Here is a 10,750-nt window from a genome sequence, read left to right as displayed (position 1 = left end):
AAAAACGGGACCAGATTCCTAGTGCTAAAGTGATTTCAGCATTTATTATAATAAAAGAAAGGCCCAAAGCAGGGGGGCCTGGGCCAAGCAGAAGCATTCCCATCGAGGATGGAGCAGCGCCGGCGCTGGGGCTGATCAGCAGTGATGGCCCCAATGCCTTCCCTGGGTCAAATGCCCCTTTTTATCCTGTTTTCTGTCCCTTTGGATTAGTTTGTTTTTGGATCCTTCATTTCCATTAAGGTTTAAGGCCTTGATTGGCCATTACAGTTCTGTCCAGGCTGGCTCTGGTGGTGCACTTTACTAAGGTGTAATTTCTTATAACTCCCCTTTTAACCCCTTTTACAATATAACAACCAAAAATAGTTGATAGATCATTAAGCATGTACTGTTAATGATCTATCAACTATTTTACAACAGTTTCAAACCTATTTTTAACAGTTATGTTATTGTAGTTGATGTCCTCTGTTCTCCCCACAGTTCCCCCCTGTATTGCTGCCATCAGACACCTGGGTTGTCCAGGACAGGTACAAAGAAGCTGCACAGGTGTCCCTTGCATGGGGCAGCTGGAAATGGAAAAGTTTGGTGCTTAGTGGTATGGCAGACAACACCTGAGCTCCAATCCAGTTACAAAGCAGTTTCCACCGATAAATGGCAAAGAAGAGCTGACTGACAGACTTTGGGAGGGGCCAGGGCTGGCTGATGCAACCCCAGGGGTATAAAAGCCTGAGCATCCATCTTGAACATGAACTGGCCATGTGATTTCCACAAGGGCAGCTCCCAGCACTGCAATTTTTCCTTATTTAATCCTTTTGTTGTAATTCTTCATTAAGGTTTAATAAACCTTTTAAAATTTTTAAAGTGAGCAGTTGTTTCTCACAAAGCCAGCAGCCATCCCTGCAGCAGGAGCAGCTGGAGTTCCTCCCCATCCCTTTGTGCTCCCTGCACAGCAGGACAATTCCCCAAGGGGACATTCCAGGCCCCAGGGGTGGTTTGTTCTTTATTCACCTGTACCTGTGCCAAGGGCAGCACACACAAAACTTGGCTTGTGGATGTGCTTCATTCTGCCCTGGGCAGTGCCTGGGGGTGCCAAGAGCCCTCAGCTCGCAGGAAAATCCAGACAAGGCATCAGATAGGGAGAGATCCTCCAACCCCTCTGCTCCTCTGCCCCTGAGTGACCTTTGAAGGGTTCTTGGTCACTGCCTTCCATGGCAAACACTCAGGGGTGGGTTTATGCCATGGAAGGCAACAACTTCCCAACTTCCCAGCTCCCAGTTGTATTTTCCAGCCTCTATAGGGGCTCTCCCAACTCCCAGCTGGATTTTCCAGCCTCTGTGCTGTTCTCCCAACTCCCAACTGGATTTTCCAGCCTCTTTGGGAGCTCTCCTAAATCCCAGCTGGGTTTTCCAGCTTTTGTGGGGGCTCTCCCAGCTCCCAGTTGGATTTTCCAGCCAGCCCCTCAGGTCCACCCCAGTGCCTGGAAGGGTGTCCCTGACTCATCCTGGCTTTCCTCTCTTTCTGCTTCCTGTCATCAATCCCATTTTAGCACAGAGAACCTTCACCCTGCTGTCCTTAACACTAGGATACCAAATATTTATAATCCCTTTTCCCCTTTCCCCCTTTTTCCAAGCCTCAACCCCTAATAGAGGGAATCACAGTGATGCATTTTGTCAGGATAAACAGCCCCAACCCAAATTCAACACCAAAACTCTGCTTGGCTTGGCTGTAGATCCATCCAAACCCCTCAGGACCGTCCTTGGAGGCCACACAAATGCAAAGTTTGGCTCTGGCAGTGTCACCCCAGAGCAGGCTGGCAGTGTGGCACAAGCACCCAGCAGAGCAGCCCAGCATAATTGAGCAGCAGCATTCTTATTCACGTCATCTCCTGGCTTTGGCATGGCTTTTATTGCAGTCATTACAAAGACAGATATTACTTTTGGATTGACTCACTTGATGGGTTGATCAGCACTTTATTGTAGCCTCCAGTTATAGCACTTTTTATGGCAGCCAGGAGAACTTAACCATTAGCGCACTATTAGGAGGAACACTGGCAACTGATTAAGTTGCTGAAGGTCAAAGACATTTTTCTTAATTGCTCCCTCCTCCTCCTCCCCCTGCAAAGGAGCTGGAGGGAGAATTATTCCCTTTTAGCAGCAAAGTCACAGAGCAGCACCTCAGATTTGCCATCAAATCCCTGGGGAGGGGCTCATTCCCAGCCCAGATCTTCTCTGAACTGCTGCAGTCTTGCTGCTGGAATGAAGGTGTGGAGATTTTCATGGATTAAAACTTGAAAAGCTTCAGGGTGATTTATTGGGTGCCACATACTGCAGATAATGGGGTCAGAATGAATGGATGTGCCTTGTGGGCATCCCTGGCTTTGGAGGGACATGGGAGAGGATTTTCCAGCCTCTGTGGGGTCTTTCCCAACTCCCAGATGGATTTTCCAGCCTCTGTTGGGGCTCTCCCAAAACCCAGTTGGATTTTCCAGCCTCTGTGGGGCTCTCCAAATTCCCAGTTGGATTTTCCAGCCTCTGCAGGGTCTTTCCCAATTCACAGCTGGATTTTCGAGCCTCTATGGGGGCTCTCCCAGCTCCCAGTTGGATTTTCCAGCCTCTATGGAGACTCTCCTGAATCCCAGCTGGATTTTCCAGCCTCTGTTGGGGCTCTCCAAATTCCCAGCTGGATTTTCCAGCCTCTGTTGGGGCTCTCCCAATTCCCAGTTGGATTTTCCAGCCTTTGTGGGGCTCTCCCAATTCCCAGTTGGATTTTCCAGCCTCTGTAGGGGCTTTATCAATTCCCAGTTGGATTTTCCAGCCTTTGTGGTGGCTCTGAGTTGTTGCTGCTGCCAGAACAGCCCCATCACAGGCAAGAGGAGATCCCAGAGTCTGGGAAAGTCTCCCAGATCAGCTTTGTCATTCTCCCCCTTGGAATACAGCCTTTGAGGTGTTTTCCCACCAATTCCCAGGCACAGATGCTCAGCAAGGTGTTCACACCCTGTTTTCACACCCAGGCTCTGCTTCCAGAGGCACTCAGGAATGGCAATTCCAGCACAGGCTGAGCCAGCGGCACCTCCCTCCCTGTCCCCCTGTTCTTCTGAGTTCTTCCAAGCCTTCTGATGTTCTTGTAATGAACTTTCTCACGCGCTTTTCTGTAAATAATTATTGTTTTACATTCTTTTCTGGAGGAGGAGAAATTTGATGGACTGTTGGTTTGTCCAGTGTCTTTGGAGAGGTGGCACTGTCACCCTCCAACCCACTGTCACTTTTGAAAGTCTATAAATGTTGGAATCAGAAATTAAACTCCCCCTTTTTACCTTGGACGTTCCAGCATGAGTGTTGTTTTATTTCGTGTCCTATAGCAACAAGGGACAGCGAGTTTCATCCAGGATGGGCTTACCTGGGGCTAATTCATTACCCAGCACAGCTAATTAATGCAATTTTAAACTGTGATCCCTTAATGTGACTGGGACCATTTCCATTTTCTCCTCGTCTCCCTGCCCACCTGAGATGAGAAGCCAAAATCACCAATTTACCATTTCTGTGGTAAAATCTACCTGCAAAATCTCCATGGTCTTGATGGTCAGAGTCTCCTCCACATGTCTGGGGCTGCTTCTTTCAACTTCACCCTATTTTATGTCACCACATCTTCTCCCAGGCAGAACCAGTTCAACAGATATTAAAAGGGAACAAAGACCCATTAAAAAAATATTGCACATCAAGGGAACAAAGACCCATTAAAAAAAATATTGCACATCCTGATGAGGACAGAACTGTCCCATGGAGCAGGAGGGAATTTTGATGCCTGTGGACCATCAGGGAAGGGCTTTTTTCCCAGGAATTCCTGAAAAATAGGAGAGTCACAAGCAGGGCACAAGGTGTCCATTTGGATGGGGATTGTCAATAAGAAAAAAGCTGGATTTATTAAAGATACTCCATCTCATACTCAGAGCTGCCTTTGGAAGTTGCCTGATTTCCTGGGTTTTCCACTTAAATGAAGTTTTATTGTTCTGCTCTTTCCTGTTACCTGTGAGAATTTATCAATTACTCCTCCTTCAGCTCATCTTTATCAGCAATAACTCAAGAACAAGCACAGTCCTCTCTTATCCCCTCACCCTAATTAAGATGCTCTCCAGCATCTTCCTCTCTCGGGTGTTTCCTAATTAGGGCCGGTAATTAAAGCTGTGCCCAAGGCTGTGCTCAGAGGTTGGCACCAGTGCAGCCCCACCAGGGTCTCCTGCCAGGCTCAGGTTGTCCCTCAGGCCTTGGTGGCACTGAGGGGCTTTGGAAGACACCCCAGCATCTTCACATCATCTTTTAGATTATGGCTTTTGAACTGAAATAATAATAATAATAATAATAATAATAATAATAATAATAATAATAAGAAGAAGAAGAAGAAGAAGAAGAAGAAGAAGAAGAAGAATATCCCTTCCCAGATCTAAAGTTCAGTCCCTACCCTGCTGACCCCATAGCCACTGGGCTGGGGAAGGATTGAACCCCACCATGGGCAAACACCACCAGGGTCCCTCAGCATGAGGATCCAAACTGGTCCCACATCCACAAACCTGGGATAATTCCACATCCCTGCTGCCAGAGACATCCAGGAAGGAAGAAGGTGTTGAAGTTAAGGAGTGTTTGAGTCAGCCAGAAGGATTCTAGATGGGTTCACTTGGAATGGAAATGTGCCCAGGACTGTTCCCAACCTCCCCTTCCCACTCCCTTTCCCATTTCTTTTGGCCGTCTTTCACCTCACCCACCATCCCCCAGCCACCAAATAAGGAAGGAAACCATTGACTGTTGTCATTATTTATTACAAATTATACAATGAAAGTCACTGCCTAAAAAAATCAATAGATTTAAATAAATATACAGATTTCAGGATGCTACATTTGGCAGGTGTGCCGTAAGTCACTCAGGGTGGGACATTACACACGAGGAGATTGACAGAGTACTTTACAGCAGTAGTTTTATTTTAAATTACTCACATTAAACCATGTGCAAAATTTCCTCTGGAACAAACCCTTTCAGGATTTTCTTCTTTTGGTTTTTTTAGAGTAACTCCAACCTTCAGAAGGCTGAAGATAAAAACAGATTCTCTGCAGCTTTGGGGACCAAATGATTCATCTGCTCTTTCACCCACAATACAATCAATTGGTCTTTTTTTTCCCCTCTCTGGGGCTTAAAGCAAAATCAAGGAATTATTTTTCTTGTCCATTGGGACTACACTTGCCACAGCCACAGGTTTTGGTCCACCACCAACTTCAAGCAGCCTCTCCAGAGCTCCTGTGCAGTACTGGGCAGCAGAGGGACCCAGAATGGAGAGCAGCTCTGTACCTGCCCTGCCCAGGTGACAGCCCTGGCTCCTGCAGAGCTCAGTCTGCCCAGGCAAACAAAAGTGCATTTGTGACACAGCTCCAGGGCTGCCTTTGCCTGCCAGCTTGGTTTCCAGGCTCTGCATGCACTCAGTGCTTGTCCCAAATGTTTCCTTCCCTCCCCTGGGCCAGCAGAGCTGGGTTTAAACCTGAGCCCGACTGAGGCAGGGCTGTGCTCCCTTACAGAATCACAGGGTTTGGGTCGGAAAGGACCTTAGAGACCACCCAGCCCCTGTTCCAACCAGTCCTTCCCTCCTCATCATTCCCACCTGGCTGCATTCCCCTCCCCAGGGTGACCTGCTGGCTCTGACTGCTCATTTACTGTGCAGAGCTGGCTCAGAGCTGACCCAGGCCAGGCTTTGGGTGCCCTCTCCAGCTGGGAGGAGGCCGGGATATTCAGGAGCTGCAGATCCTCACTGAGGGCATGTCCAAGGAGATGAGAGGGGTCCCTGACCCTCACCAGGGCTCTGCTCACCCTGCCCTGCCTCTGGGTGCTCCTGCACAAGCTCAGCCCCCCTTGAGCCCCAGCGGGGTTTGGTGCCATCCCTGGGGGAGCTGATCCTGCCCCTCAGCCACAGCCAAGGTGGGAATCCACCCCAGGGATTTCTCAGCCACTTAGTGCCCCTGACTGCTCAGCTCACTCCAGGGGATGATGAAATAAACTCTAACACAAAATGGGAGCTGTTCCACCACGGGAGCCTGGGCCATGGGCACTGACAGGAGAAAATAGTGCAAAGGTGGGCTTGGGCTGAGGCAGCTCATCCCTGACTGCAGCAAGCAGCAAACCCCTTTGGATGGGCCAGGCTTGGACAGCTCCAGAGCTCAGGGCAGTGATGGGCTCAGTGCTGCCTGCTCCAGCCCTGCCCAGAACCCCTGGCTGAGGGCTCCAGGGCACAGTGCCTGGTCCAGCTCTGCCCAGAACCCCTGGCAGAACCTCTGGTTGAGCCCCAGGTTCAGCCCTGCCCAGAACCCCTGGCTGAGGGCTCCAGGGCACAGTCCCTGGTCCAGCCCTGTTCCCCTGGCTGAGCCCTTGCTGAGGCCTCCAGGGCACAGTCCAGCTGGTGCTGCTCCAGCACGACCCTTGCCTGATCCACAAAGGCACGATTCAGCTCCAGGACACTTCTCTGACTGGACGGACAGACAGTTTTTCCCTTTGCAGCAGTCCCTTGAGCGCTGGTTCATGCAGCAGGAACACGGAGACTTCCACCTTCTTCCCTTCCACTCACGGCCTTCCCTTCAGCTCTAGCAACTGACAGCAGAGCTGGTGGCACCCACAGGACTCCAAATTCTTCTGGTGAGCTTGGTGTGCTCCTGTCTCTTATCTTTTCTTCTTCCAGATGTTTCTTTCCCAAGGCAGAGCTGGTGGCTGTGTGTCCCTCTGCGAGCGCTGCTGGTGTTTGCTGGAGCGTGGGCTGGAGACCCTGAGGTCCCTGGGGACAGAGGGGACACCGTGGTCACTCTGCAGCCCATCTGTCCCCTGCTCAGCACCCCATAGCATCACATTTATCTGCCCCTCACCACCATTTGCTGGGAGGCAGGAGATGGGGAAGGAGGAGTGGGAATTTTTGGGAGGCAGGAGATGGGAAGGAGGAGCAGGAATTTTTGGGAGGCAGGAGATGGGAAGGAGGAGCAGGAATTTCTGCCCACAGCTCCATTAAGGTACAGTGGAGCTCCACCAAGCCCAACGAGGTGTCAGAGGATTCAAAGACAACCCAAAGTGCTGCCTCCCCAAATCTGCCTTTCAGAAAGCATCCCCATTGCCTCTGATTTATTAATTAATTTGCCACCTCCCTTTAGCTCAGTTATACTCCTGGAGTTGCTCTTTCTCCCCACAATTCCCTGATGTGGGCTTAGCAAAGCTTTGTCCTTCGGTCCCAAGTCGCTGCCCCATAAATTATCTTCCCACATGATGCCATCCCCCTCTACCTCCTCTGTCCATCACCCACCTGCCTGTCCCACATCAGAGGAACTCCCAACTCCCCATTCCAACCAAGAATTACATTTTGGGAGGGGCACACACAGCCCTGGCTCCTCAGATGGAGCCTTCAGTGCCACAGAGAGCAGCAACAGCAAATCCTCCTCATTTAGAGGAGCCTGGAGGAGGCAGAAGGTCAGATCCAAGAGGGAGCTGCAGCCTGGGGCCACAATCACATCTTCAAGTGCTAATGAGGGATGTTCAGAGTGGGTTTAGGCGCCCTGCTCACCTGAGAGCTCTCAGCAGCCCGTGAGGGGAATGTCTTGTGGTACCGCTCTGCAGAGACCTTGCTGATGCTCCAGAGCTCACGGGGAGCTTCAGACTCTGGAGGTACCTAAAGAGCAAGAGGAGAAGCCTGAGCCACCCACAGCCAGGCTGCGGGGAGCTCAGGGGGAGCCTGGCCCGGTGACAGACAGCTGAATGCACGGCTCTGAAAGGTTAATTGCAGCTATTTGGGAGCTATTCAAGGCTGACTTTGACTGCTATTCCCTCGTGCCAGAGCTCCTCTATTCACAGGCAAAATGAATGATTGGAGATTGTAACTATTGCCTGGCTGTGGAATTAATGACAGATATCCACAGCGACTTCACTCCCCTCAGCAGCGCTGCTGGAGCTGAGCTGACACCCCACAGGCACCATAACAGAGGTGGCCACAGAACATCTGGCTGCTTGGAGCACTCCTCTGCTCCCTCTGAGCCATGCAGGGGACACTGGTGTCCCAAAGCGCCACACCCTGTTCCCAGCGCATTACCAGCTCTCCCTTCTGAGCAGGGGACACTGCTGTCCCAAAAATCCACACCTTCATTTGTCCCCACTTCCAAAGCATTGCCAGCTCTCCCTTCTGAGCAGGGGACACTGCTGTCCCAAAAATCCAAACCTTCATTTGTCCCCACTTCCAAAGCATTGCCAGCTCTCCCTTCTGAGCAGGGGACACTGGTGCCCCAAAGCCCCACACCCTCACAGGCACCATCCCCACCGGCACACCCAGAGCTTCCCCAGCCTCCTGGCAGCAGCAGCAGGAGCAGGGATGGAGGTGACACTGTTGCCTCTCAGCTGCTGAAGGGACCCTTGCACACCCAACCCACGCGGTGACACCGCCAGGGCTCTCAGGAGGGAGAAAAAAGCCACAGACAAGTCCCAGCTGCTGGCACAGAGCTATCCCCAGTGAGCCCCTGAGCCCTGCCTGTCTCTCATCCCTGGAGACACCCCCGGGGACACCCCCAGCCTTACCCAGGCCTGCCGTGGCAGAAGGTGGCACAGATGCTGTCCCTGGAGTGCGAGCACTCGCACCGTCCCGCCGACCTCTTGCGCCGCCTTGGCGGGCTGCCCAAGCCGTAGGGAGCGGTGTGCCTGGGAAAAACAAAGGAATTCAGCTGTGCCACCAGCTTTTTATTGGCCAGCAGGTTTGTACCAGGGTCCTGGGAGGCAGCCAAGCCAGTGCCAGGATAATAAAAGACTCATCTATAGACAGAAGGTGAAAAGGTCACTGATGGATCTGAGCTTTAAACTCCAGCTCCTGTCGCACACCACCCCTCCCTGCTGGGGGATGGCTGCTCTGTGCTGGCTGGGAATGGGAGTTTTCTCTCCTTGCAGCAGCTCAAATGCCCACGCAAGGCCTGCCACATGGACTGGGTGAGCTCCCATGGGTGGCAGAGCTCTGAGGAGCAGGGCTGGCCCAGCCCAGCAACCCCAGCATGGCTGAGGTGCCAGGGCTCTCCTTCTCCGCAGGTTTAACACACAGGACACTGCACAGCCCAACATGTCTCGGAGTCAGAGCAGGTTCTGGTGCTCCTAGCCTGCTCCCAGAGCTGCCAGCACACTCCTGCTCCATCTCTGATGGCAATCTCCTCTCCCAGAGGCTGCAGCATTGGCAGCGACTGCAAGCAACTATTCCCCGAGCAAGCAGCGAGTTGTAAATGCATGTCAGCGAGCACGATTATAACCACACCTGAGCGCGTGTGTTGTGCTCCAGTGCCATGGCCATTGGTCTGCAAGCTCTGGGAAAGCTGCTCCGGCATTCCTGAGGGCAGGACTTGGCAGCCTCGGCCCGCAGTGCCAGCCCACCCCTGTCTCATTAACAATCCTGGCAGGCAGCAGCAGCCGGGGTTACGCGTGCAAGCGAGCGGGGAGAGGAACTTTTCTGACTCGCGGCCACAACATCTCGGTGTTGCTGCAGGCTTGCAGAAGTGCAAAGCTCAGGAAAAGCCGAGCCCGGGAGGAAGCAGCGCCCTGTGCTATCACCCCGACCCCCGGGGATGGACAAACACCCGAGCAGCAGCAGCACGGTTCGTCCCCTTCAGGGCTGGCCGTGCACCTTGGAGCAGGTGCTGCCGGAGCACCGGGAGCCTTTCCCACCCTGTCCAGCAGAAGGTACAGCCCCTGCCCATCAGCAGAGCTCCCCGAGCGCCGCGCTCTGCTCACCCAGGTGTGTTGACCCAGATGATGTCCAGGTGACAGAAGTAGATGCATTCCTTATCCAGCCAGCTGTTGCAGGAACATCGCTTGCTCCTCGGCCGCGCGGCCAGGTGCGACTCGGCCGGGGGATGGCCCAGACCTGCGGCAAGCAGCACAGGGAGGGAGGGATGAGCGGCCCGTCCGTGTGTCCACCCTGAGGGTCCCGTCCGTGTGTCCACCCTGAGGGTCCCGTCCGTGTGTCCACCCTGAGGGTCCCGTCCGTGTGTCCTCCTGAGGGTCCCGCCTGAGGGTCCCGTCCGTGCGTCCCCCTGAGGGTCCCGTCCGAGTGTCTCCTCTGAGGGTCCCGTCCGTGAGTTCCTCCTCAGGGTCCCGTCCATGTGTCCCCCCTGAGGGTCCTCTCTAAAGGCACCGTCCGTGTGTCCCCTCTGAGGGTCCCGGTGGGATCCTCACAGCCCCGGGGGCTCCCGGACCGAGGGTCCCTCACGGTCTCCGCGCCCACCCCGGGCACCCCCGGCCCCCTCCCCGCTCAGGGGGTCGCCCCTCCCTTGCGGGCACCCCCGGGGCACCGAGCCCCTCTCCATCCCGGGGCTCACCGGCTTCCAGCAGGGCGCAAAGGGCGAGCGCCAGCAGCACGGCGGGGTGGCTGCCCATGACCGCGGCTCTGCGGCTTCTCCTGGGCTTTTCCTCCTTCTCCTGCCGTGCCAGCTCTTCCAGCGGAGCCGCCGCGCTGCGTCTGGAGCCGGCGGGCGCTCGGCAGGTGCTTTATAACCCGGGCCGCGTCACCCGCTCCGCCCCCGGGGAACGCCGGGCTCGCGTGGGGCGGGCGCGGACCGGACCCCCCGCTCCTCCCCGCAGGAATCCTCGCGTTCCTCTGCCCGGGGAGAAAGTGCCGGGGAATGGGAAAAGTCGCTGGCTGGGATGCCGTGAGGCTGCGGTGAAGGCAGCGAGCACAGCGGGGTCTGCAGGCAGTGTTCCCCCGGGACCCCCCGCTC

The 10,750-nt window shown here is 54.1% G+C and overlaps 1 protein-coding gene across 1 annotated transcript; it reads right to left on the bottom strand.

Moving 5' to 3' along the window:
* Window positions 1–4,891: 4,891 nt before the first annotated feature.
* EDN2 (endothelin 2) lies at window positions 4,892–10,471 on the bottom strand. Its single transcript, XM_058819855.1, has 5 exons — window positions 10,352–10,471; window positions 9,765–9,897; window positions 8,574–8,693; window positions 7,573–7,677; window positions 4,892–6,798 (listed from the first exon to the last, which is right to left on the bottom strand). The coding sequence occupies exons 1-5, from the start codon at window positions 10,407–10,409 to the stop codon at window positions 6,687–6,689; spliced, it is 528 nt and encodes a 175-aa protein (XP_058675838.1). The 5' UTR covers window positions 10,410–10,471; the 3' UTR covers window positions 4,892–6,686.
* Window positions 10,472–10,750: the final 279 nt, after the last annotated feature.

The sequence above is a fragment of the Ammospiza caudacuta genome, chromosome 25 (assembly GCF_027887145.1).
Source record: "Ammospiza caudacuta isolate bAmmCau1 chromosome 25, bAmmCau1.pri, whole genome shotgun sequence".
NCBI classification, from domain to species: Eukaryota; Metazoa; Chordata; class Aves; order Passeriformes; family Passerellidae; genus Ammospiza; species Ammospiza caudacuta.
The sequence above is the reverse complement of the archived record's forward strand: the minus strand, read 5'-3'. Positions and strand labels throughout refer to the sequence as shown.